This window comes from Nicotiana sylvestris, chromosome 11 (assembly GCF_000393655.2).
Source record: "Nicotiana sylvestris chromosome 11, ASM39365v2, whole genome shotgun sequence".
In the NCBI taxonomy this organism is placed as follows: domain Eukaryota; kingdom Viridiplantae; phylum Streptophyta; class Magnoliopsida; order Solanales; family Solanaceae; genus Nicotiana; species Nicotiana sylvestris.
The window spans coordinates 111,005,005-111,032,854 of NC_091067.1; the positions used below are offsets into that span (position 1 = coordinate 111,005,005).

General features: G+C 40.4%; 1 protein-coding gene across 1 annotated transcript; it reads left to right on the plus strand.

Annotated features, from left to right (window-relative positions):
* Window positions 1-11,580: 11,580 nt before the first annotated feature.
* Window positions 11,581-14,346, plus strand: LOC138881489 (uncharacterized). Its single transcript, XM_070161720.1, has 4 exons — window positions 11,581-11,849; window positions 11,992-12,777; window positions 12,980-13,547; window positions 13,975-14,346. Exons 1-4 carry the CDS (start codon window positions 11,581-11,583, stop codon window positions 14,344-14,346), a joined length of 1,995 nt encoding a protein of 664 aa, XP_070017821.1.
* The last annotated feature ends 13,504 nt before the right edge of the window (window positions 14,347-27,850 follow it).

Below are 27,850 nucleotides of genomic sequence, written 5' to 3' on the forward strand. Positions count from 1 at the left end.
GGTGCCTATTCAGGGTTGAAGTTTAGCTCCTCAGGCTACTTTACAGACACAAGCACCTGCACAGACTCAGACTTTCGGGGAATAAAGAAGTATCCTTACAAGAGTTCCTGAAATTGAAATCACCAAAATTCACAGGTTCCAATAATTCAGCAGATCCTCAAAGTTTCTTGGATGGGACACTCAAGGCATTACGTGCTCTTGGATGTTCTAGTGAGAGACCCGTGGAGCTCGTAGCATACAAACTAGAGGATATGGCCAACACATGGTATGAAACTGCATTATTAGGAAGGCCAGCAGGAGCAGCACCACTGACATGGGACAAGTTCACTAAGTTGTTCAAGAATCATTTCCTTCCAGACAGCCTGATGCAAAAATATGCTAGAGACGTTGAGATATTGGTTCAGACTCAAGATATGGATGTGTCAATATATAACACTAAATTTTGTAAGCTAGCTATATATGCTCCTTACTTAGCGCCTACTGAAGAAGCTCGAGTTAGAGGTTTGTTGATGGATTGGTTGGTCATCTATACACTGCAGTATCCCCACAAATGAAAACATTATCCTACACTGATGTAGTTGACCTTGCTATAAAGATTGAACAAGGGATGTGATGAGCGTGCAACTAGTGATTTACGTAAGAATGCCAAGACATGAGGGTCTTTCAGTGGCGATTTTAGTGAAAATCGAAGAGAAGGAAATCAGGGACAACAAAAACGGGGTTCTCAGATAGGGACACACATATCTTCACAGTCCACATACAGACCACATCATAGACAGGGTATTAGGGGACCGTCAGCATCTGGACATCGTAATTCTGGGCAGATATATGCCACTACTCCAGTCTGCCAGACCTGTGGTAGATCACATTTGGGCCAATGTCATGTTCTAACTGGAGAGTGATTCAGTATGGCCAGTTGGGACATCACTTGAGGGATTGCCCTCAGCCCCCGAGAAATTTCAACCAAACTTCTATTCAGTCAGCTGCACCTACTCAGACTACTCGTAATACTTCAGGTGCTACAGGTACAAGAAATAAAGGTAGAGGTGATGGAGACCGTGCTACTGTGAATCAAGGACAAGGGAATGTTGGTAGAGGTCAGACGAGAGTTTTTGCAGTTACTAGACAGGATGCTCAGGCCTCGAATGCTATGGTTACATGTATTCTTTCTGTCTGTTCATTTGATGCACTTGCGTTGATTGATCTGGGATCTAATCACTCCTATGTGTCCTCGTACTTTGCTTTGAGGTTTAGTAGATAGCCTGAGCTATTGAATAATCCTTTTCTAGTTGCTACCCCTGCTGGAGAGTCTCTATTAGCTAAATACGTGTATCGTGCTTGTCAGATTCGGGTTGAGGGTAGAGATACTCTAGCTGATCTTATTGTACTTGATATGATTGACTTTGACATGCTGATGAGAATGGATTGGTTATCTTCTTGCTATGCTATCGTCGATTGTCATGCAAAGATAGTCAAGTTTGAGATACCAAACGTGTGAGCACGTGATTTTTGACTCGCATGAATCACTCCTACAGAATCTCCAAAATTAGGATTTTTCTTTTTATTTATTTGGTTTTTAGAAATTAATTGCCCAATTTTTGTGTTTATTTACATTTTGTGCACATATTTAATTTTATTTAAATCATTAAAAATAGCAAAAAATATCATGCATTGCATTTAGGATTTAATTTTACATTTTTAGATTAATTAGTAAATTAGTTTGTTTTACGAAAATGGAAAATCACAAAAATAGCTCGTTTTTGCATTTTAATTTTTAGCTTCGAATTTTGGTAATTTTCTTTTAATTTGGTATTTAATTAGTAGTGGTAATTATTATTTAGAGTTAATTAATTTAATTTGGTAGGATAATTTGGTTTAGGGATTAATTTAGGTTTTATTTCTAATTTTTGAAAAGAAAAGATGTTTTTAAAATAGAAGGAAAATGGGAAAAGGAAAAGAAGTGAAAAGAATCAGATTTTTGGGCCAAATTCATGAAATTTCTCAAAGCCCAATGAATTCAACCCCTCTACCCGACCAAACCAGCCCAGATCCGCGTCCCAACCCGGTCCAAACCCCACCAATAACCAAAACGACGCCGTTCCAATGGTCTTGATCAGGACCGTTGATTTATTTCCATCGGGTGGTCCAGAACTAAGCCTCATTTTACATATAACTGTCCTAAGCTTACCCCCTATCAAACGCATCTCTCATCTCACCCCCTCTCATCAGAGACTCCGCCGAGCTCCGCCCTAAAACCACCGCCCGACACCCAAACGCCTTGAAATTAATACCAATTACTCTCTTCGACCTCCACATCCCAAATCCTCGAACGCTTCTCCTCAAATCCACCCAGAATTCGTCGAATTTTAGATCAAAACTCGAAACCCTAGCACCGCCACGATGTTCGTCGGTGACGACACCACCTCTGTTCAACTCCAAATCAACACTGGAGAACCTCCAAGGCTCCCTCATTCTAAATCCCCATTTTCCTTCCCTCGAATCCCCATCAAACCGCTCGAATATTGGGTCACAAGAAAGCCCTAATTCCTTAAACTCGAATCCAACTAGCCTTTTGAAGATTCTAGGCTGTAATGGCCTTTACTAGTGTGTTTTCACATGAAAACATGCGATTAAAGGGTGTTCTTGTCAAGAAATCGAAGAAGTTCTTCAAGTTGGTTCAAGTCCTTCATGAGCTACTGTAGGTATTTCTTTTTCAGTTTTCTTTTGTTAGTCTTCTTTACTTCTTCTTTCATTTTTTTACCTTTCATTGCCATCTGCTTCTCCCTCTCCTTCTAAACTCTTTGTTTTCCCAGTTTTAGAGTCGTCCTTGACATGCATGTTAGTTTTCTTGTCTTTAATTAATTAGTGTAAACAGTTCGTTATTATTTAGTTTTAATTTCATTAAATGTTTGTTCATTAGTTGAATTTCCAAAAGTTGCTCGAATTGCTTATTTTTTGTTTTGCTTCAGTTAATTTGGTTCTGATTGTATTTGGGCCTGGGGTTCATGCCTTTAGATTCAGGCTCATGGTTTGAGTTAATTCAACCCATGGTCAACTTGACCCATACCCGTTTGGTTTATCTGGTAAAAAAAATAGGGTAACTAAGGATTATTTTTGGGTAATGTACCGAGAGAATATCTCAAGTAACTACCTGAGAAGCTTCCCAGAAGTTGCATAATATACTTACTTGACCAACAAGTCAGTAAATGAAGGACTAAGCAGCAAAAAGGAAAATTTGAAAAGGACTAAAATGAAAAAACTGAACTCTTAAGGCTGCCCTAGTATTTTGCCTATAAAGGTATAGTTACTTGGGGTTCAATTCAGATTTTAGAGATTGGAGGGATTGGAAAAAAGCTAAGAAAACTCAGAAAAAGAGAATGGCTGAAAACTGAAGAAAAATCACTGTTCCATTGCAAGTCTTTTGTGATTTCTTAAGTTCCTACTCCCTGAAAAGGTCTTCTGGTTAATATAGCTCAAATGGATTGAAATTTGGTGTTGGGTATTGGTTTTGAAGTTTGCTTTGTCATTTGCTCGAGTGAGGTTGCTTTTTATTGTTTTCAAACTCAATTTGGTTGAGCTGGTGTTGCTGTTGTTTGCTGGCTGCTGTTCTGTTGCTGATTCCCTTCCTTCCCTCTTATTTGCTTTCCTAGGTACCTTCTTAGCTCATGACTGAGGAGTGATTTCGAACATGTAATAGAGTGAAATTTCTGTCAAATGAAGATTGCATTCAAAGCTGATTTTCCCCTGTTCCTTTACTATTTTCCATGTTCTGTAATTAGTCTTTGAACTATAAGTGTCAATAAGGTTCTCTTTTCTCTGAAATGGTGTATGTGAAAGTAACCTGCAGTAGTGCATTATATTTGCACATAACTATGGACTAAGATTGAGGTGTTCAAATGGTCAAAACTGTCCTGTTTCTTTTGATTCCATGGTCATAACTTAGAAGCATGTGGATGTAGACCATAAATCTATTTGTTCATATCTTAGTTCCTAAATCCATGAATCCTTGAAGTTATTTCTCCTGCTTATGTTACTCTTCCAACATTAGTGATGAATCTGTTGTTACATTTGCTACTTAAATTTTCTTATTTCTTTCTGATTATATGCTGTGAAAGTTGAAACTATGCTCTTAAAAGTTTAGTACCATGTTGGATTTGGTGGTAGGAAATCTATGTAGTAGATACATATTTGGTTTTGAAAATGGTCTGATATGAAAAAAGGGAACGATGGTCGAAGTTATTCTTTTTTAGATTAAAGGTGTACTGATCTGATATGGGTTGTGAATAAGCTGGTTAAATTGACATTAGTGTTTAAGATTCAGAATGTTTAGCTAGATCAAAATTAAAGTTAGTTCAATTACATGTTTTCACATAGTCTTAGTTACATTGCACGTAAATGATTTTTGAACAAATGTTTGGCTTTAAAAATGGGATCCAATGCTGGCTCAACCGAAGAACAGTCCCTTACGGGCTCAATTGCACGCCCCATATCGATGAAGTATTCGCTGCTTCGATTGGGCTCATTTTGGGCCCAAGCTTGAAGGCATCGTGAATGGGTTGTTTACCCTTTTGTTATCTGGTTTTGTTTGTTTCGTCATATGCAGCTCTTTCATTTAGTTGCTTTAACGTGGAAGTAATTTCCTTTTAGACAATTGTTTACTTTAATACCATGCCGGTTAGTTGTTTTATAGGTTTGAGCAATTAATTAGAATTTCTTTAAGTTTTTCTTTAATTAACTAGTTTTTCTAAAATGGATCTGAGGTGAGCCATAGTAGATAGTAAATAGTTTATGGCGCTCTGAACTTTAGTTTGAATATGCTTTCAAAATGGAATCGAGGTGCGCTGCACCAAATAAAATCTCAAATGTATGGCCCTCATTTAATTAATCTTGAATCTTTAGAAATCGAGGCGTGCCATTTAGTTGAATTTCCATGGCCCTCGCGAAATTAACAACTCGTAGTTGCTTTAGGCGCGCATTTTAATAATATTACCTTCCTTAAACTCGGGTGTGCATTTCATGTGACCCAACTCTAAATCTCACAACGTTGAATAAGATGTATTTCAGATTGCGGGTGCATTTCATGTGGCGCGATCCGAAGACATGTTTTATACGACGTTAAATCTTCTTTAAAAATAATTGAAAGCGGTTTAATAAGTTAAAATGTACCATAGGCTGAAACATGTATTAAAATCACACAATAGGCCAATTATAATAGTTTAAGCGACCGTGCTAGAACCACAGAATTCGGGGGTGCCTAACACCTTCCCTCGGGTTTACAAATATTCCTTACTCAGAATTTCTGGTTCGCAGACTTCAAAAGGAAAGTCGAAATCTTCCTCGATTTGGGATTTAAAAATAAACTGGTGGCTTGGGACACCAGAAAACAAACCATCTCAAGTGGCGACTCTGAATTTAATGAATAAATAATCCCATTTCGAATAATGTCACTTAAAGTGGAAAAATTCCCTTGTGCTACCTTCGGGTAGTGTAAAAAGGAGGTGTGACAGCTCTGGCGACTCTGTTGGGGATCGAACCCAGAATCTCTGGTTCAGGGTTCAAGAATTCGAGTTTAGAATAGCTGTTATGATTTTCTTTATCTGTTATCTGATTTTTTTACATGTTTGAGCCAATGTTCTAAATGCCGCTTTTACCGCTTTGATTTTTTGTGAACTGTATATAATCTGCTACGAAACCCTTCCTCTCTTTGAGTCTTCTAAATCATGGCGAAGGGTGCACTTCGTGTGACTTCTCTTCTGTTTAGAGTCTTACCCAATTTTAGAACGATGTTCGGACAAGTTGCAAAGCCGGTGAAGCTTCTGTATTCCCGGTACGCTTCCCCCCGGCTCGAGTTGTCCGCTCGGGTAAGCCAGGTCTAGAACAGTAAACCCAGGTTTCAAACCTAGTATAACAAAGCCTAATGCCGGATCCCTAGTAGAAACGTTTGTTTGCATCACGTGCATTTGACTTAGGAGACTCAACACAGAGGTTGGGTCTGTTTAGGACAGGTGTACCCCAAATGGAAAGACCATCCTGATGCATCCTACTTGCTACTTGTGTATTTATTTGCTTTGAATTTGCATGTTGACCGGCTTATGAATAATAGGAGAAAAGTTGGGAAAAGAAAATCAATGTGAGGGCTCAGAGAGATAATCACTTGTTTTGAAAATCAGTGTCCAAAAATATGCTGAAACTCTGCCAAAATTTTGACAAAAATTTTCTATTTGAAATAATTGGTTTATTTTCATCCAATCTGCCCAAACTACGCTAGTTTGATTCTCACCGGATGTGGGATATGTAGGCAATCCCCATCGGGTCCAACTTTCCTTTTTGCAAAAATAGCCCAAAACAACAAAACTTTATTTTTGTCACAATAAGCAGGGTGATGTCATTCTTGCTTAAAATAAGCCGAATGTCCTCAAAAAAGGGCACCGGAAGGCTGTTTTTTGCAAGAATAGCCCCTTTTGGTCATTTTTGTACGGTTAGCAGGCACAACTTTAAAATCTTCTTCCCCGAAGTATTGAAAGGCTGTATCTGCAAAACTGAGTTTTATTTTCAAAGTACAATTTTGAAAAAAAAATAGTATCACTTTTGGGTCAAAATGAGTGACTAAAACACCTTAATAAATGCGCAGGATGAGCGCAAATGAAATTGAACCCTTCACAGTCCTTAAAGAGATCCCCTTAAAGCTCCACATGTGGTGGAATAATCTAGGAAAAGCCAGTAGAGAAACAGTGGTAAGAGTTCTGGGAGGCCTCGTTGGACTATTGAACATCAAGCTAAGGTTGGACATAATTGAAGCTTTAATACCTTTTTGGGACCCCTTCTCTGACTTTGAGCTCACACCTATATTGGAGGAAGTTGCAGGTTATGCGGGCCTTAACGAAAACTTTAGAAGTTGATATCCATTAGCACAAAGACCGGTACCCCCCCACAGATTTCTAGATTTGCTGAGTATTAGTCGGGATATTCGAGACGGAAATTTATCTGAAGGGTATTGCACGCTCCAGTTCTTGTATTATCGATATGGTAACCCCCAGGGTTTTGAAGAGCCGAACACTGGTCTAACCCATGCCAAAAATAAAGACAAATGGGAGGCAAGGCGGGGTTTAGCTTTTATGGTAGCCTTCTTGGGTGTTGTAGTTTGTCCGCGAAAAGATGGTAATATAGAGATAGGTCTCGTGGAAATGATTGATGTTGCAATCAAGAAAGCCAACAACACTGTGGTTCCTCTAATCTTATCTGAAATCTACCGAGCCTTGACTATCTGTCAGGAAGGAGGAAAGTTCTTCCAATGTTGCAATCTGTTACTACAATTATGGATGCAAGAACATCTCTGCCACCGGGTTAGGTATATGAATTACGGTTTGACCTGCATTGAAGAATTTGAAAGCCAAGTGGCAGGTATTGAATTCCCCGAAGGTACTGAAGCTTGGCTTGCACATTTGAGATCCTTGACTGACGATAAAATTGAGCGGGCATTCGGATGGTTTCCTGCCACCGAAGTAGTATACATGTCAGCTGAAGTATGTTATCTACTCTTGATAGGCATCTGGAGCATCCAACCTTATGCTTCACACAGGGTTTTGCGCCAATTAGGAAGATTTCAAACCGTCCCCAATAATGAAGATTTGAGTAAACATGTCATTGAATTGGGCCCTAAAGCCGCATTTCCAGAAGGGAAAATTCTCCAAGTGTGGAATGAATGTAGATTTCTTGAACCTAAGACCATGGTGCGAAATCTAGCTAGGGGTGAAGTGGACCCTAAGTACATTTTCTGGTTCGGCAAAAGATTCCAGATTCATGAAAGGCCCGCAAAGAGACCCCATGTCCAACAGTTCACCGATAGTGCACAGGTGCAATGGGACTGGTTGACCAAAGAAAACGAGTACATGGCCAAAATAAGCCAGTTAGAAAGGCAAGTCATGGAACTTCAGTTTGAAAATGGTGTTCAAGTCGCCGCAGACAAGGGAGAAAAGAAAAAACTAACTCAGGAAAATTAGGCCCTCAAAGCACAGATCCGAAAGATGAAAATAGCTTCTAGAAACCCGGAAAGAAGCCGGGCTGATGAAAGACTTATAAGCAGTCTGAAAAAGAAAATCCTTGAGTGTCAAGAAGACTTGGAAAAGTCTGAAGCCAGTCTAGTGAAAATCCGGGCACAATGGACAAAGAAGGTAGAAGAGCGGGCACTAGTTGTGCAACAAATGAAGAGGAACTATGAAGGGACCATCACTAGCCTAAGAAGAAAGGTAACTACTCTCGAGAATGAGGCAGCCAAGCAGGCTAAAGATTTCAACGCTGATAGGGAGCACTGTTATGATTTGATGGCTCAAATGGAGGAAGGAATGCAACAGTTGCAAGATCAACACCTTCATGACTCTCAAGTGTTAGAAGCCTGGAATCAGCAGATAGGGTGGTTGCTTCAGGAAAAAGGCAGAATTAGAGAAAGGATCAGAACCATCGCTGACTACATTACCTTGAAATGCCAAGCATGTGAGGACATGACTCGTACCACCTTTTTCGCTGTAGTGATGACTTTTGTCCGCAAAGTTATGAGTGATTTGGAGTGACTGCAAGGGGATCTCGCATTTAGGCCCGCGGCGAGACCGAATGATGTCCCGCGGGCACCAGGACTATTAATGTATTCTTGATTTTTACTTAAGTCTGTATCTTTCTTTTCTGTTGGAGTCTGTTAGTTTATTTTCGATTCTGTTAGTCAGTTCTTGAGTCTGTATTGTCATTTTGTTGTTGGAGTCTGTTGTTTTCCTTTTAGTTTTGAATCATTGTAATCCAGAGTATTTCTCTTTTATGGGAAAAATTGAAAATTCCAAAATATTTTGTTATTTAGTTTTACATTTTATCGCCCCCAGAACTACGCTTGGTCTAATTCATGCAGGGTCATGATACGTAGGCAATCTACATAGGATTCGATCATAACCCAAAAAAAAGAAAAGGAAAAGAGGATCAAAAGAGAGCGGAAATGGAAAGAAGAAAAATGGGGAAAAAATAAGGAAAAGCCAGGATGAAGCATGCAACCATTGCAAAACATGTAGAAACACCTTTAACTGTATAGGTGCATCACCCCCAATGTGCGATTACCTATCTGTTATTTGTGTCAAATTAATCGTTTGCTGCTATTAATCTTAGTCCATGGTGTTTATAGAATGGTGGTTGGTTTTCGTGGTAACCTGGTTTCGCACCCGTACTTTACTAGATTGAAGGGGAGCATCGGAATGTCTTCAGAAATGACTCTGCCAACAATTCCCATCACGGATGATAGCCCAATCTCGGGCATCCCGACCTTAGAATTGGCAGCGGCCGAAGAAAACAGAATCCTGCGTCTTCAGGTTATGGAAATATGGGACGCTTGGGCAAATGGAAGAGAGCCACCAAGCGCAATCCCGGGATTCCCCGAGCTTTTTCCTAGATCAGGTGGTACTTCCTATGTTCCAATCAGTCACCCAAATACCCCACTAGGACATCCAACTATCTCAGCTCATTTTGTGGGAACACCTTCTGAGGTTCGACCCTAGGTGTTCATCTCCGGTGCAGCTTCAAACATCTTCACCGCTCCCCCATGCTCGGCCACAACACAACCTACACTGCCTAGGCCCAGTTTTGACCCCTCAGCCTTCACCTTCCAAACACCCACCTTTCAGATGGAACTTCCTCAGTTTCCCACTTATACTTATCCTCAGCCACCTCAATTTGAGTTCACTGCGGGGCAAGAAAAGACTACCAAAACTCCTGAGCAAGAAGAGATTGTGAAGAAGATGAGGAGTATGGAGCAGAGCCTTAAGAACATACAAGGCTTGAGTGACAGAAAAGTGTGTCCTATGCTGATTTATGTATGTTCCCTCATGTGAACTTACCATTGGGATTCAAAACCTCAAAATTTGAGAAGTACGATGGGCACGGTGATCCTATTGCTCGTCTCAAGAAATATTGCAATCAATTGCGAGGGGTCGGTGGAAAGGAAGAACTACTCATGGCCTATTTCGGAGAAAGTCTGGTGGGCATCGCATCGGAGTGGTACATGGACCAAGATATATCCCGCTGGCACATCTGGGATGACTTGGCTAGAGATTTCATCAGGCAATTCCAGTACAAGATTTTTATCGCTCCAGATAGGAACTCGTTGACAAACTTGAAGAAGAAATCCTCGGAAAGCTTCCGAGAGTACGTATTTAAATGGCGTGAATAGGCCTCCAGGGTAAAGCCTCCGATGGATGAGGTTGAAATGGTCACGGTTTTCCTCCAAGCTCAAGAAGCTGACTACTTCTAAAATATGATGTCCGCAATGGGTAAACCGTTCGCTGAAGCCATCAAGATTGGCGAAATGGTTGAAAATGGGTTGAAAACGGGCCGAATTCTAAGCCAAGACGCCATTAGAGCTATCTCCCAAGCCATTAAGGGTGGGTGTGGAGGAATGGCGAAGGGCAAGAAAAAGGAAGAAACATCTATGGCAGTGTCGGGTGCAAGAAAACACCGTACTCCCAGATCCCTTCTCCAAGAAAGGACCCCACAACACTATTACCCCCACCAAGACATGGCCTATGCTCCTCATCCATACATGGTCATGAATGCTCAACCTTATGTCTGGCCACAACAACAAGCCTACCGTAACCAAGCTCCATTTCCTAGAAACCAGCCTTCTTACCAAAACAACTACAACCCCCGTCCTCCACAAAACAATTTTCCCCCTTGTGAACCACCTAGAAGGCCAAAATTTACACCAATCGGCAAATCCTACTCCAGTCTGTTTCCAAAACTTGTCCAAATGGGTCTGCTACAGTTGGTTCTTCAAATCAGGCAAAACCCAGCATCACCCGCTTACAGAGCCGGTACCCGATGCACCTATCACTCAGGGGCAGAAGGGCATGACACGGATGACTGTTGGACTCTGAAGAGAGCCGTAGAAAACTTTATAGAACAAAGGAAGATAGTGCTAAGGGATGAAGATATTCCCAATGTGACTAATAACCGACAGCCCTAAACAACGGGCTGGTAATCGGAATGATTTGTGAGGACAATGAATTTGACCCAACATTGAAGGCCATCATTGTCATCGCTGATGTACAAAAGAAACCAAAAGCTGCCCCGAAGCAAGACAAAGTGGAGAAAAAGAACAACCACCCCTCCAAAGTCAGAAAAGAAAGTTGAAGTGGAAATTGGGGCAATGCCTCCCAAAGATGCTGTCCTCTATGTCCCTCGAGGCCGAAAAGAAAAACAGATGGATTTGAGTCCTCCCAGGAGGTTCAAACTGAATAAGACAACCCAAATGTATGTGACCAAAGGAGCTTATGTGATGCGGGGGCCAATTAATCTACCAAGGCTGAGTGAGCCCGTGGATTTTGGCCGCGCACCACAAAAGCCCATGACGGATCCTACCTCTATGCCCTGGAACTACAACAAATCAGTGGTAACTTACAAAGGCAAAGAAATCTCGGGAGAAGTTCAAGAAAATAACCCGGCTGAAAAGTATGTCAATTTGGAAGAGGTGAACAATGCCACTAGAAAGGCTTCCCATCTAAGAAGCCCACGAGTGCCGAGAAAGCGGAGACCTTCTTTCAAAAGATGAAAATGGCGGATTATGAAGTGATCGACCAACTTCAAAAATTTCCCGAACAAGTCTCGTTATTGGCTTTGCTAATGAACTCCACCGAACATCAGAAGATATTGATCAAGACCCTTAACGAAGCATATGTGCCTGTTGAGACTTCTGTAGAACAGTTGGAGAGGATGACAGAAAGGTTTTTCGCGATTAACCAGATTTCCTTCAGTAAAAATGACTTGCCCCCAGAAGGGGCCGCGCATAACAAAGGCCCTGCACCTGACAGTCAAATGCGAAGGTTACTACGTAAAAAAGGTTATGTTGGACGGAGGCTCTGGGGTAGACATCTGCCCACTCTCAACTCTACAACGCATGGAAATCAGGACCGAAAGAATTTGACCCAACAATGTCTGTGTACAGGCTTTTGATGGTATAAAAAGGGACACAATTGGAGAGATCGATCTGATTCTGACCATTGGCCTAGTAGATTTTGAAGTAACCTTCCAAGTTCTAGATATGGACACATCCTACAACTTTCTTTTGGGGAGGCCATGGATTCATGCAACGAGGGATGTACCTTCTACCCTTCATCAGATGGTAACATTTGAGCATAAAGATCAAGAGATTATGGTCCACGGGGAAGACGAGAAATCAATTTATCGGGACCCATCAGTCCCATGTCTTGAAGCAAGAGAGGGGAGTGAGCACATAGTTTATCAGGCCTTTGAAATTGTGGTCGCAGACCAGTATGAAGAGGGAAACCCTTGCCCCCAACCCTTTCTTTCTAATGCATCAATCATGGTGGCCAAAGAAATGATCAGACATGGCTTCAAACCGGGGAAGGGGCTCGGGAAATCTTTGCAAGGGATAACTGAACCTGTCACCCTGACCGCCAGTGAAAAGTTCTTTGGGATAGGCTTCCGACCCACTCCAGCTGATGTAAAATGGGCAAATGATAGAAAGAATGATGGTTGGGTCTTGCCTCAGCCGGTGCCGCATCTGTACAGAACATTTGTCAAGCCAAAATACCATGAGGAAGAAGAATATGAGGCATTCACGGCTGAAGAGATTGAAGAGATCTGTGGGGCAATGAGAAAGATACTATATGAAACCCATATGGTCCAGCCAGAGGAGGGCTCAAGCACCGCTGAGGTGCTATATATGGGACCTGACGCCAAGCTACAAAATTGGAAAGCTACACCATTCCCAATCAGGCGGGAGTCCCGGTAGACCTGTCCTGCCACCTTTTCTGCGTCACGAGTTATTTCAGGGTGTAACTCGGATGTTTTCTTTAGTTTCTTGTCTTTTAATTTTTCAATGTAAACCCTTTTATCTTCAAATTCCAAGAAATGAAATCAATATTTCATCATTCATCTTTCTTTATTCTTTCTGATTTTTGTTATTTTTCCCTTTTTTTTCTTTTTTCAGTTCTAACAATGCGGCTTTAAATAACATGACATGCTTGCGTACTTCATACCCAGATCAGAACACATTGTTTAACTATGAAATGATGAACCAAGAACTGGAGTACAATAAAGAAGAGGCTTTTAGGGAAATAAATCGAGAATTGGAACAATTTGGGAATAAACCTAAGCCGAACTTAAATGATACTGAACCGGCTAATTTGGGTAGTTCTGAAGAAATCAGGGAAACCAAGATAAGCATCCACGCAGATGAAAAAACTCGAGATGCCTTAATCCAACACTTGTTTGAGTTCAAACATGTGTTTACTTGGTCATATGACGACATGCCAGGACTGAGTGTTGATTTGGTGGTTCATAAGTTGCCTACTTACCCAGACTGTCCCCCAGTCCAGCAAGAGCAAAGAAAGTTTAAAATTGATATCAGTGACAAGATCAAAGAAGAGGTCACGAAGCAGTTGAAAGCGGGGGTGATCCGAGTGATCCGGTACACCACATGGTTAGCTAATGTAGTCCCAGTGCCAAAGAAAGACGGGAAGACTCGTGTATGTGTGGATTACAGAGATTTAAACAAGGCAAGTCCCAAAGACAACTTCCTTTTGCCGAACATCCACATCCTTGTTAATAACTGCGCCAAGCATGAGATACAGTCCTTCATGGATTGTTACGCAGGATATCACCAGGTGTTGATGGATGAAGAAGATGCAGAGAAGACAACTTTTACCATACCTTGGGATACATACTATTACAGAGTCATGCCATTTGATCTCAAGAACGCCGGGGCAACCTATATGAGGGCCATGACAGCCATTTTCACGATATGATGCACCAAGAGATAGAGGTATATGTGGATGATGTAATCATCAAATCCAAAACCCAAGATGGCCACGCTCGGGACTTAAGAAAGTTTTTTAAGCGGCTGCGTAAATATGATTTGAAGCTGAACCCAGCCAAATGTGCATTTGGGGTGCCATCTGGCAAACTCTTTGGATTCATTGTCAGTCGGAGGGGCATCGAGTTAGACCCAACAAAGATAAAGTCTATCCGAGTTTTCCTCCTCCGAAAACCAAGAAGGATGATATGAGTTTGTTGGGTAGATTGAACTACATCAGCCGGTTCATTGCCCAGTTGACATCCACATGTGAACCCATATTCAAATTGCTAAAGAAAGATGGGGCATTCAAGTGGACAGATGAATGTCAAGAAGTTTTTGATAAAATTAAGGAATATCTGTCAAATACGCCAGTCTTGGTCCCACCTGAGCCAGGGAGGCCTTTGTTCTTGTACCTGACAGTCTTGGAAAATTCTTTCGGCCGTGTCCTTGGGCAACACGATGTGACCGAAAAGAGAGAGAGCAGGCTATTTACTCTCTGAGCAAGAAATTCACCAGTTATGAAGCCAAGTACACTCTGTTGGAAAGGACCTGCTGCGCTTTGACTTGGGTCGCTCAAAAGTTGAGGCATTATTTGCAAGCCTACACCACTTACCTCATAACCAGGTTGGATCCTTTAAAATACATATTCCAGAAGCCAATGCCCACTGGGAGGCTAGCAAAGTGGCAGATCCTGCTTACAGAATTCGACATAGTATATGTCTCTCGCATGGCAATGAAAGCCCAGGCGTTAGCATATCACTTGGCTGAAAATCCGGTTGATGATGAATATCAACCTTTGAATACTTACTTCCCAGATGAAGAGGTAAACTCAGTTGAGGCAATATCCGAAGACATCGACACTTGGAAAATGTTCTTCGATGGAGCGGTAAGCGCAAAAGGTGTTGGAATTGGGGCAATCTTGATCTCGCCCACCGGTCAGCATTACCCGGCCACAGCTAGGCTTCGGTTTTTCTGCACAAACAACACTGCCGAGTACGAAGCTTGTATTATGGGTATGAACATGGCAATCGACAAAGATGTCGAAGAACTGTTAATCATGGGAGACTCAGATTTGATTATCTGATAAGCTCAAAGAGAATAGGAAACCCGAGATGTCAAGATTATTCCTTATAGGCAACATGTGGAAGAACTTGGTAAGTGATTCAAGTCAATAGAGTTCAGGTACATTCCTCGTTGCCACAATGAACTAGCTGATGCGCTTGCCACTTTAGCCTCAATGCTACCATACCCGATTAATGCCCACATTGACCCCTTGGAAATCCAGATCCGGGAAAGGCATGGTTATTGTAATACAGTTGAAACAACACCAAATACCCAACCATGGTATCATGACATCAAAAGGTTTTTTAAAATGCAAGAATACCCCGAGCATGCCAGTGGAGACCAGAAGAGAACCATTAGGCGACACACAAGTGGTTTCTTTTTGAGTGGCGATGTCTTGTACAAGAGAACTCCGGACCTCAACTTGTTAAGATGTGTTGACGCAAAAGAGGCTGGAAGGATCATGCATGAGGTACACGCGGGAGTATGCTGGCCCCACATGAACGAGTATGTTTTAGCAAAGAAAATCCTTCGAGCGGGCTATTACTGGATAACCACGGACAAGGACTGTTTCAGCTTTGTCCGGAAGTGTCATCAGTGTCAGGTGCACGGTGATTTGATTCATGCAGCTCCTACAGAAATGCATCCCATGTCAGCACCTTGGCCATTTGTTGCTTGGGATATGGACATCATTGGGCCGATCGAGCCGAAAGCCTCAAATGGGCACAGATTCATACTAGTTGCCATTGACTATTTCACAAAATGGGTTGAAGCCATCACTCTGAAATCCATCACCAAGAAAGCTGTGGTAGATTTCGTGCACTCCAATCTTATCTGGCGTTTTGGCATTCTTGTAACTATTATCACAGACAATGCTGCAAACTTGAATAGTCATTTGATGGGAGAGATATGTGAACAATTCAAGATAACGCACCGGAACTCTACTCCTTATCGGCAAGCCAATGGGGCCGTCGAAGCAGCAAACAAAAACATCAAAAAGATTTTGAGAAAGATGATTCAAAGTTCAAGGCAGTGGCACAAAAAGTTACCATTTGCATTATTGGGATATCGCACTACTGTGTGCACGTCAATTGGAGCCACCCTGTATCTTTTGGTTTATGGCATTGAAGCCGTAATACCCGCAGAGGTTGAAATCCCCTCTCTCCGGATCATTGTTGAAGCTGAAATTGAAGACAGTGAGTGGGTTAAAACCCGACTGGAATAGTTAACCTTGATCGATGAAAAGCGAATGGCCACGGTCTGCCACGGGCAGTTGTACCAACAAAGAATGGCCCGTGCTTACAACACGAAAATGCGGCCTAGAAATTTTGAAGTAGGGCAACTCGTTTTAAGGCGTATCCTTCCCCATCACCAGGAAGCTAAAGGAAAATTTGCTCCTAATTGGAAGGGCCCATACATCATCAGAAAGATATTGCCAAAAGGGGCATTGTATCTGGGCGATATCGAATGGAATAGTCCCGAAGTAGCTGTAAATGCGGATGCAGTCAAAAGGTATTATGTTTAGCTTTTCTGTAGCGATAACCTTGTCCGATTGGGATGACGAAGGCTTTCATTCTCGCTACCCAAACACTATCAACCCTTTGCAAACCCCTTTGAGCCGGTTACTCTTCTTTGATTACCCTCTTGGGAACCGTAAAGTGTTAAAAACAACAACAAAACAAAATGTTTCCCTGAACTACGTTCGACTTGATTCCGAAAGGATACGTAGGCAGCCTCTCTCTGGGGTTCAGTCACACCAAAACAAAAAGCCAAATTCCCCCAAAAGTGAAACTGGGGCAGATGACATAGTGGTTTGGCGATAAGCCCACCAGAACGGTTCCGAAGATGTAATTACGTCGAGATTCTTTCTACCCAAACCTTGTCCAAGTCCTTATGATCAATTGGCAAAGGCGTCGAAATTAGAAAACATAACTGCTTGGATCCGACAAAATCAAAATGAGAGAAATAAAATGAGAGTCTTATCGGTGAAAACTTACGGGCACTATAAGGCGACGGTAAGTAGAGAAAATGAAAATGAGAGAGCTTAGTTAGTGAAAACTCGTAAAGAACACTATCATGCGATGGTGAGAAGAGAAATAAGAGAGGTCGATTGGCGAAAACCCGCAAAGGGCGCCGTTGATCGAAAAGAAGAAACCCCTCACCACCACTGGTATCGAAAGAGTCTTGGCAAGGTTTCTTGGTTCCAGAACACGGGTCGCAATGAGTTTATTAGAAGTTGAATGGTCGTGCAGATCGGGCATCCAGTCCAAGAAGCATGTCATGTCTATTTGAAGCCTGCATGCACCCCAGATAAATCCTTCCTTCCTTCCCGAAAGAGATACTTCTCATTAAATTCATTTTTCTTGCCTTTTGTTTACTTTTTCCTTGAATCCCTTTCGGTCTAACTCTATTTCCGAAACTAATACAAAGAAAAGGTGGCAAAATTGGCTTTATAGGGATCTGCCTAACAAAAGCTAAAGAAAAGTACCCAGCCTCAGCGGGTGCATCAAGTCGATCCTGACTGGCCATGATGGCTGATACCTTGAAATCAAAGTTATTGAAAAAGAAAGAAAAGTCAAAGGCAAAAGTCATAAAGGCGGAATAAAGTGAAAGGGTCATACCCTCACACGGGCGAGTCGTCATGAAATCTTAAAAATTGAGTCCCTCGGTTTGAAAGAGAGATCAATCTATAGAAAACCAGCAAGCAACAGAGGTTTTCGCTAAAAGTTGGGCCGAGATAGAGTGATCAAAACCATCAAGGCCACAAAACCAACCACCATTTCAAAACTAACAATTGTTCTTTGTTTGAAAAGACTGAAACAGGTGTAGCCTAGGGCAACCGTGCAAAAGCAGGTGCAAACGAAGGAGAAGCTGCGCAAAAGCTAGAAACAGTTTCGCAGTAACAATCAACCCAAAAAGGGAAGTTTTTCTCCAAAATTCTTTCCTGCGTTTTATTGAAATAAAATGAAATGAAAAACGGAAAATGAAAAAAAAAAAGAAAAGAAGAAAAGAAGAAAATCCAAACAAATGATAGCTTCGGATTCCCAACCTCAGTCTTTTAGTATTTTTGCCAACAATAGGGCTCCAATCCCTGAGTTGAGCCTTTTTTGACATAGGGCCTCCATTCCCTAGTTGCCTTTTGCCAACATTAAGGCTCCAATCCCTGAATTGAGCCTTTTTAGACATAGGGCCTCCATTCCCTAGTCACCTTTTGCCAACATTAGGGTTCCAATCCCTGAGTTGAGCCTTTTTAGACATAGAGCCTCCATTCCCTAGTCGCCTTTTGCCAACATTAGGGCTCCAATCCCTGAGTTGAGCCTTTTAAACATAGGGCTTCCATTCCCTAGTCACCTTTTGCCAGTATTAGGGCTCCAATCCCTGAGTTGAGCCTTTTTAGACATAGGGCCTCCATTCCCTAGTCGCTTTTTCTGCCAACATTAGGGCACCAATCCCTGAGTTGAGCCTTTTTAGACATAGGGCCTCCATTTCCTAGTCACCTTTTGCCAATATTAGGGCTCCAATCCCTGAGTTGAGCCTTTTAAGACATAGAGTCTCCATTCCTTAGTCGCTTTTTCTGCCCATATTAGGGTTCCAATCCCAGAGTTGAGCCTTTTAGACATAGGGCCTCCATTCCCTAGTCGCTTTTTCCGCCAATATTAGGGCTCCAACCCCTGAGTTGAGCCTTTTTAGACATAGGGCCTCCATTCCCTAGTCCTTTTTTTCCAACATTAGGGCTGCAATACCTGAGTTGAGCTTTTTAGACATAGGGTCTCCATTCCCTAGTTGCCTTTTTCCAACATTAGGGCTCCAATCCCTGAGTTGAGCCTTTTTAGACATAGGGCCTCCATTCCCTAGTCGCTTTTTCTGCCAACATTAGGGCTCCAATCCCTGACTTGAGTCTTTTAGACATAGGGCCTCCATTCCCTAGTTGCTTTATCCGCCAACATTAGGGCTCCAATCCCTGAGTTGAGCCTTTTTAGACACAGGGCCTCCATTCCCTAGTCGTTTTTGCCAACATTAGGGCTCCAATCCCTAAGTTGAGCTTTTTAGACATAGGGCCTCCATTCCCTAGTCGCCTTTTGCCAATATTAGGGCTCCAATCCCTGAGTTGAGCTTTTTAGACACAGTGCTTCCATTCCCTAGTCACCTTTTGCCAACATTAGGGCTCTAATCCCTGAGTTGAGCTTTTTAGACATAGGGCCTCCATTCCCTAGTCGCCTTTTGCCAACATTGGGGCTCCAATCCCTGAGTTGAGCTTTTTAGACATAGGGCCTCCATTCTCTAGTCGCCTTTTTGCCAACATTAGGGCTCTAATCCCTGAGTTGACATTTTAGATATAGGGCTCCATCCCCTGAATAGCTTAGATTTTGTTGCAAATAACTCACGAAATTTTCCTAGTGAAAACTGAGGCAGAAAAACTTCTTTCGTTTGTTTGTTTTTGGTGTCTGAGCAGGTTTTACCTTGAGACACAGGGTTCAAGATGACCGAAAGAACGAGTCTCAATCCAGAATAAAGAAAAGAAAGAAAAGAACAAAAGAAGTGAATTCAAAAGGTTGAAGCAGAGAAAGATGTGGACTGCTCAATATATGATTGAAATCACAAGCTTCGCCTGTCCTGTCTTGATCTAGTGCTAAAGAAAGAACCAGCACCTACGGCTTGCGAGCATCAAGATTCGGATCGGGGTCCATAGAAAATCAGCTAAGACTCAAGATCAAGTTTCAAGAGATTTATAGATAGGAATCTTGTAACTCGTAGTTGATATGCCTAGCTAGCTTGGCTTTTGATTTTCCTTTTTGGTGTAATAAGGAGGTCAGCAAGCAGCAACAGCAACAGTGAAATCACAGCTTCCCGGTAGTCCCAGCTACCAAAATTTCCAGAACTACACCGACCTGATTCCTTTATAGCCAAGGATATGTAGGCAACCTTTGAAGCAAAGTTCGGTCAGACTCTTTTCAAAATGCTTCCCATGGAGTGTCAAACGGGCAAAAATCCCTCATAATTGCTCATTTTGTCTTTGCCCGAAAACCCTTCGTGCCTCCGAGCAAAGAGGGGAAGCTGTGAGCACGTGATTTTTGCCTCGCATGAATTACTCCTACAGAATCTCCGAAATTAGGATTTTTCTTTTTATTTATTTGGTTTTTAGGAATTAATTGCCCATTTTTTGTGTTTATTTACATTTTGTGCGCATATTTAATTTTATTTAAATCATGAAAAAATAGCAAAAAATATCACGCATTGCATTTAGGATTTAATTTTACATTTTTAGATTAATTAGTAAATTAGTTTGTTTTACGAAAATGGAAAATCACAAAAATAGCTCGTTTTTGTATTTTAATTTTTAGCTTCGAATTTTGGTAGTTTTCTTTTAATTTGGTATTTAATTAGTTGTGGTAATTATTATTTAGAGTTAATTAATTTAATTTGGCAGGATAATTTGGTTTTGGGATTAATTTAGGTTTTATTTCTAATTTTTGAAAAGAAAAGATGTTTTTAAAATAATAGGAAAATGGGAAAAAGGAAAAGAAGTGAAAAGAATCAGATTTTTGGGCCAAATCCATGAAATTCCTCAAAGCCCAATGAATTCAACCCCTCTACCCGACCAAACCAGCCCAGATCCGCGTCCCAACCCGGTCCAAACCCCACCAGTAACCAAAATGACGCCGTTCCAATGGTCTTGATCAGGACCGTTGATTTCTTTCCATCGGGTGGTCCAGAACTAAGCCTCATTTTACATATAACTGTCCTAATCTTACCCCCTATCAAACGCATCTCTCATCTCACCCCCTCTCCTCAGAGACTCCGTTGAGCTCCGCCCTAAAACCACCGACCGACGTCCAAATGCCTTGAAATTAATACCAAGTACTCTCCTCCACCTCCACATCTCAAATCCTCGAACGCTTCTCCTCAAATCCACCTAGAATTTGTCGAATTTCAGATCAAAACTCGAAACCCTAGCGCCGCCACGATGTTCTCCGATGGAGGTGCCACCTCTGTTCAAACCCAAATCAACACTGGAGAACCTCCAAGGCTCCCTCATTCTAAATCCCCATTTTCCTTCCCTCGAATCCCTCTCAAACCGCTCGAATATTGGGTCACAAGAAAGCCCTAATTCCTTAAACTCGAATCCAACAAGCCTTTTAAAGATTCTAGGCTGTAATGGCCTTTACTCGTGTGTTTTCACACGAAAACATGCGATTAAAAGCCGTTCTTATCAAGAAATCGAAGAAGTTCTTCAAGTTGGTTCAAGTCCATCATGAGCTACTGTAGGTATTTCTTTTTCAGTTTTCTTTTGTTAGTCTTCTTTACTTCTTCTTTCATTTTTTTTACCTTTCGTTGCCATCTGCTTCTCCCTCTTCTTTTAAACTCTTTGTTTTCCCAGTTTTAGAGTCGTCATTGGCATGTATGTTAGTTTTCTTGTCTTTACTTAATTAGTGTAAACAATTCGTTATTATTTAGTTTCAATTTCATTAAATGTTTGTTCATTAGTTGAATTTCCAAAAGTTGCTCGAATTGCTTATTTTTTGTTTTGCTTCAGTTAATTTGGTTCTGATTGTATTTGGGCATGGGGTTCATGCCTTTAGATTCAGGCTCATGGTTTGAGTTAATTCAACCTAGGGTCAACTTGACGCATACCCGTTTGGTCTATCTGGTAAAAAAAATAGGGTAACTAAGGGTTATTTTTGGGTATGTACCGAGAGAATCTCTCAAGTAACTAACTGAGAAGCTTCCCAGAAGCTGCATAATATACTTACTTAACCAACAAGTCAGTAAATGAAGGACTAAGCAGCAAAAAGGAAAATTTGAAAAGGACTAAAATGAAAAAACTGAACTCTTAAGGCTGCCCTAGTATTTTGCCTATAAATGCATAGTTACTTGGGGTTCAATTCAGATTTTAGAGATTGGAGGGATTGGAAAAAAGCTAAGAAAACTCAGAAAAAGAGAATGGCTGAAAACTGAAGAAAAATCACTGTTCCATAGCAAGTCTTTTGTGATTTCTTGAGTTCCTACTCCTTAAAAAGGTCTTCTGGTTAATATAGCTCAAATGGATTGAAATTTGGTGTTTGGGTATCGGTTTTGAAATTTGCTTTGTCATTTGCTCGAGTGAGGTTGCTTTTTGTTGTTTTCAAACTCAATTTGGTTGAGCTGGTGTTGCTGTTGTTTGTTGGCTGTTGTTCTGTTGCTGATTCCCTTCCTTCCCTCTTATTTGCTTTCCCAGGTACCTTCTTAGCTCATAACTGAGGAGTGATTTAGAACATGTAATAGAGTGGAATTTCTATCAAATGAAGATTGCATTCAAAGCTGATTTCCCCCTGTTCATTTACTATTTTCCATGTTCTGTAATTAGTCTTTGAACTATAAGTGTCAATAAGGTTCTCTTTTCTCTGAAATGGTGTATGTGAAAGTAACCTGTAGTAGTGCGTTACATTTGCACATAACTATGGACTAAGATTGATGTGTTTAAATGGTCGAAACTGTCCTGTTTCTTTTGATTCAATGGTCATAACTTAGAAGCATGTGGATGTAGATCATAAATCTATTTGTTCATAGCTTAGTTCCTAAATCCCTGAATCCTTGAAGTTATTTCTCCTGCTTATGTTACTCTTCCAACATTAGTGATGAATCTGTTGTTACATTTGCTACTTAAGTTTTCTTATTTCTTTCTGATTATATGCTGTGAAAGTTGAAACTATGCTCTTAAAAGTTTAGTACCATGTTGGATTTGGTGGTAGGAAATCTATGTAGCAGATACATATTTGGTTTTGAAAATGGTCTGATATGAAAAAAGGGAACGCTGGTCAAAGTTATTCTTTTTTAGATTAAAGGTGTACTGATCTAATATGGGTTGTGAATAAGCTGGTTAAATTGACATTAGTGTTTAAGTTTCAGAATGTTTAGCTAGCTCAAAAGTAAAGTTAGTTCAAGTACATGTTTTGACATAGTCTTGGTTACCTTGCACGTAAATGATTTTTGCACAAATGTTTGGCTTTAAAAACGGGATCCAATACTGGCTCAACTGAAGAACAGTCCATTACGAGCTCAATTGCACGCCCCATATCGATGAAGCATACGCTGCTTCGATTGGGATTATTTTGGGCCCAAGCCTGAAGGCATCGTAAATGGGTTGTTTACCCTTTTGTTATCTGGTTTTGTTTGTTTCATCATATGCAGCTCTTTCATTTAGTTGCTTTAATGTGGAAGTAATTTCCTTTTAGACAATTGTTTGCTTTAATACCATACCGGTTAGTTGTTTTATAGGTTTGAACATTTAATTAGAATCCCTTTAAGTTTTTCTTTAATTAACTAGTTTTTCTAAAATGGATTTGAGGTGAGCCATAGTAGATAGTAAATAGTTTATGGCCCTCCGAACTTTAGTTTGAATATGGTTTCAAAATGGAATCGAGGTGCACCGCACCAAATAAAATCTGAAATGCATGGCCCTCATTTAATTAATCTTGAATCTTTAGAAATCGAGGCGTGCCATTTAGTTGAATTTCCATGGCCCTCGCGAAATTAACAACTCGTAGTTGCTTTAGGCGCGTATTTTAATAATATTACCTTCCTTAAACTCGGGTGTGCATTTCATGTGACCCAACTCTAAATCTCACAACGTTGAATAAGATGTGTTTCGAATTGCGGATGCATTTCATGTGGCGCGATCCGAAGACATGTTTTATACGACATTAAATCTTCTTTAAAAATAATTAAAAATGGTTTAATAAGTTAAAATGTACCATAGGCTGAAACATGTATTAAAATTAGACAATAGGCCAATTATAATAGTTTAAGAGACTGTGCTAGAACCACGAAATCCGGGGGTGCCAAACACTTTCCCTCGGGTTAACAGAATTCCTTACTCAAAATTTCTGGTTCGCAGACTTCAAAAGGAAAGTCAAAATCTTCCTCAATTTGGGATTTAAAAATAAATCGGTGGCTTGGGACACCAGAAAACAAATCATCCCAAGTGGCGACTCTGAATTTAATGAATAAATAATTCCATTTCGAATAATGTCACTTAAAGTGGAAAAACTCCCTTGTGCTACCTTCGGGTAGTGTAAAAAGGAGGTATGACAAAACGAACCCAGTTTTGTTCTAAAAGGGGGTCAGGTTCCAGAGATTTGCAAAGTTATAACTTTTATGAAAGCTCAATAACTTTTGAAGAAAGGTTTCTTGCGTCTCTTAGCTATTGTAAGTGACGCAAGAAAGGAAACAGTTAGTATAGAAAATGTACCAGTAGTGAGAGAATTTTCTGATGTATTTCCTGAGGATTTACCAGGATTGCCTCTAATACGAGAAATAGATTTGATATTGATTTGCTACCTAACACATAGCCCATATCGATACCCTCTAATAAAATGGCACAAGCAGAGTTGAGGGAGCTAAAGCAACAATTACAGGATTTGTTAGATAAGAGTTTTATTAGACCTAGTGCATCACTATGGGGTGCACCAGTACTGTTCGTAAAGAAGAAAGACGGATCCATGAGAATGTGCATTGACTACAGGCAGTTGAACAAGATAACAATATGCAATAAATATCCTTTGCCTCATATAGACAATATGTTCGATCAGTTACAAGGAGCTGCCCACTTTTCAAAGATTGACCTCACTTCTGGTTATCATCAGCTTAGAATCAAAGATGAAGATATTTCTAAGACTACTTTCAGAACTCGATACGGGCACTATGAGTTTCTTGTGATGCCTTTCCGACTGACTAATGCTCTAGTTGCATTCATGGATTTAATGAATAGTGTAGACATGTAATTTTTGACCCTCCCCAAGATTTTACATATTTTAGCATTTAAATACTTAGTTTAGGTCTAATATAGTTATTTCAACTAATTTTGACTCTTTTACTTTATTTTGTCACAAAATGAAAATTACAAAAATATTTCTCCTTTTTAGTTGCTTTTAGTTTATATACCTTTCGTAAAAATAAAAAATAAAAAAATAGTACCTTATTTTATTTTAATATGATATTTGAAAATACCAAAAAAATAGGTTTGTTTTAACGGTTAGTCTTATTTTATTAGTTATTTTACTTAAGTAGGATTAATTAGTAAATAATGTCGTATTTTTAGTCTCGTTCGGAGAGAAAGAATAAAATTTGGGCTCAAACAACCCATTTTAGGCCTAATTTTCGGATTTAGCCCATAATAACCCAAGCCCAATACCCTGTACCCACTAACATAGCCCTATATACTCTTCATTTAAAGATAAAAAGAAAGGACCTAATTTCCTAGACCTAGGCTACATCAGCTAGACATCCTCCGTTTATAACAGACCCCCCCTAAAACTTCGTCTTCCTCACCCCCCAAATGGCAATAGCAGCACACCCATCAGCAACCAAACCAATGACTCCTGCTCTCTTCAAACACACAAACAACCATTTCCCTTTCTTCTTTAACGAAAATATCTCCAAACTTGAAACCTAAGCGGCGAAAATTGACAACAAAACACCCTTGACGCCGACGAGCCCACCTCCCTTCACCCATTGCTGATTCTGCTTCTTCTCGTTCATAACAGCCTGTCGAAAAATGCCATAAATTATGACCTCCACATACACGAACAATACATAGAAACAAAACAAATTAGAGGTGCCGATTCAAGGACCGTTTTTGAATTTTGTCGAGGTTTCGGCGAGCTTCGAGGTCGTCGAGTCCCTGTTCTGTTTGCGGTCATTTTTTGGTTCATTTCTGATTCCTTACTCTGTTTTGGTGTGATTGAAAGTATAATAAGAGTAATAGAGGTTGAATCCGTGGAATTTAGTTTTTAGGTGTAAGAGATTTGGTATCTGCTTATTGTGTGATGCCCTATTCTGTCGAATGATGTTCTCTTCTTCCTATTGTTATGGTGATGATCTATGTATTATGAAAGTTTGAGGCTAAATGGCCGAAATCAGTTGAATCGCCTATGAAATTTTCTATGACGAAAAACCTAAAATTCCCTTATGTCTAGAATGCGAATTACATTTGTCTTTATTCGGATGATATTTTGTGCTCTTGATTATTATTTGTATGTTGTTTAGCTCTATCTTCATTTGAATGAATTTAATGGCTGATTTGGGTTTCGAATTCTATTGCAATGACTCATTAGGATATTAAGGGTTTTAAAGCTTTAGAATTAACATTCTAGTGATATGGAACAATCAAGCTCTACTAATCTCTTCTAGTACTGGATCGTTATGTTGAAAAGAAAATCAGTTGCCTATTTGAATTTTTCTTAATGTGATTCACTTGAAAAATTGGACTCGAATTTAGATGAAGTAAAGTTGAATTGGGATTAAATTTGCGTTCTTGTATTAATATAAATTAATTGAATCATCGTGATTGCGTACACGTTCGCGTGACATAAATGCGACCCTAAAACAAAATCGGGGTATGCGTTCGCCCAACTTCGGCTAAACTTTCTTAATAATAACAAAGCATTATTAATTGTGGACACGTTCGCGTGACATGATTTTTGACGCGCCAAACAAATGGGTACACGTGCGCGTGACCTGTTTTCAAGATAATTTCTTAATTGAAAGAGGCAAATGAACATAGGTTCTAAAATAAGTAATTAGACAATTTAATTAAGTCAAGTATGATCAAAGCGACCGTGCTAAAACCACGGAACCTGGTAATGCCTAACACCTTCTCCCGGATTAACAGAATTCCTTACCCGGATTTCTGTGTTCGCAGACCATAAATAAGAGTCAAAACCTTCCTCGATTCGGAGTTTTAAATTGGTGACTTGGGACACCATAAATTATCCCAAGGGGCAACTCTGAATTTAATATAAATAATCCCGTTTTGATTGTCACGTAAATTGGGAAAAAACTTCCTTATATCCTTTCCGGGTAGAAAAAGGGCGTGACAGCTCTAGCGACTCTGCTGGGAAAAGAACCCAGAACTTCTGGTTCAGGGTTAAAGAATTCAAGATTTTTAATATGATTTTATTTAGCTTTATTTATTGTTAATATTACTGTATTTTTGTGAACCTAATGTGCTAATTGCTGTTTATTTACCATTTTGAGATTGTTTGAATTGTATTAAAATGCCTTCTTACGCCACCCCTCTGAGTCTTCTAAAAATGGTGTACACGTTCACGTGACCCACTTTTTTCTATTAGAAGTTATACCAAATAGGACGAGGCTGGGCCAGCAACAAGGCCGGGTAGACTTTCGTGCTCCCGGTACGTTGCCTCCTCTTTGGCTCGAGTTGTCCGCTCGGGTAAGCCAGTTCAAGAACGCAACCCTAGGTTTAAACCTAGAATAACATAACCTCATCACGAATCCCTAGTAGGAACGTTTGTTTGCATCACGTGCATTTGACTTAGGGGATTCAACACAGGGGTTGGGTTCGTCTAGGACAAGTGTACCCAAAAATAAAAGACCATCCTGATACATTCTATATTCTACATGTTGCAATCTTCAAGGGTAAAAAGGGTAATTTGGAGGACCAATGATGGTTGAGGGTAAATGAGAAAGAAAAGAGGGTGAAGTGTGAAAATAAAGCAAGTAGGGCCCAGTTATGTTTTTTTTCCACATTTTTTTAAGAAAAAGACAAAAAAAAGACAAAAAAATTGAAAATCCAAAAAGATTTTTCACTTTCCCATTTTTTTTTTTTAAAAAAAGGACAAAAAATATTTTTTTCTCTAAATTAGTTGTTTTTTTATTCTCGCCCGTATCCAATCTTTCCGAACTACACATACCTGATTCTCGTCTTTCAGGGCATGATACGTAGGCAACTCATATAGGATTCGGTCTTCTTAGTGAGTCTTAGGTTCTTGGCTTCGAGGGTTGTAGCCAAATCATGCATCTCTCGCCAGTTTTGGCCACATCGGCCGTTTTGCAAAATATGGCTATTTTTGCAAAGTGGTTTGTTTAATTGTCTGGAGAGTCTTGAATCTATAATTAGGTGTCTCTTTACTTTAAGGCCTATCCTTGTCGAATTTGCATGTC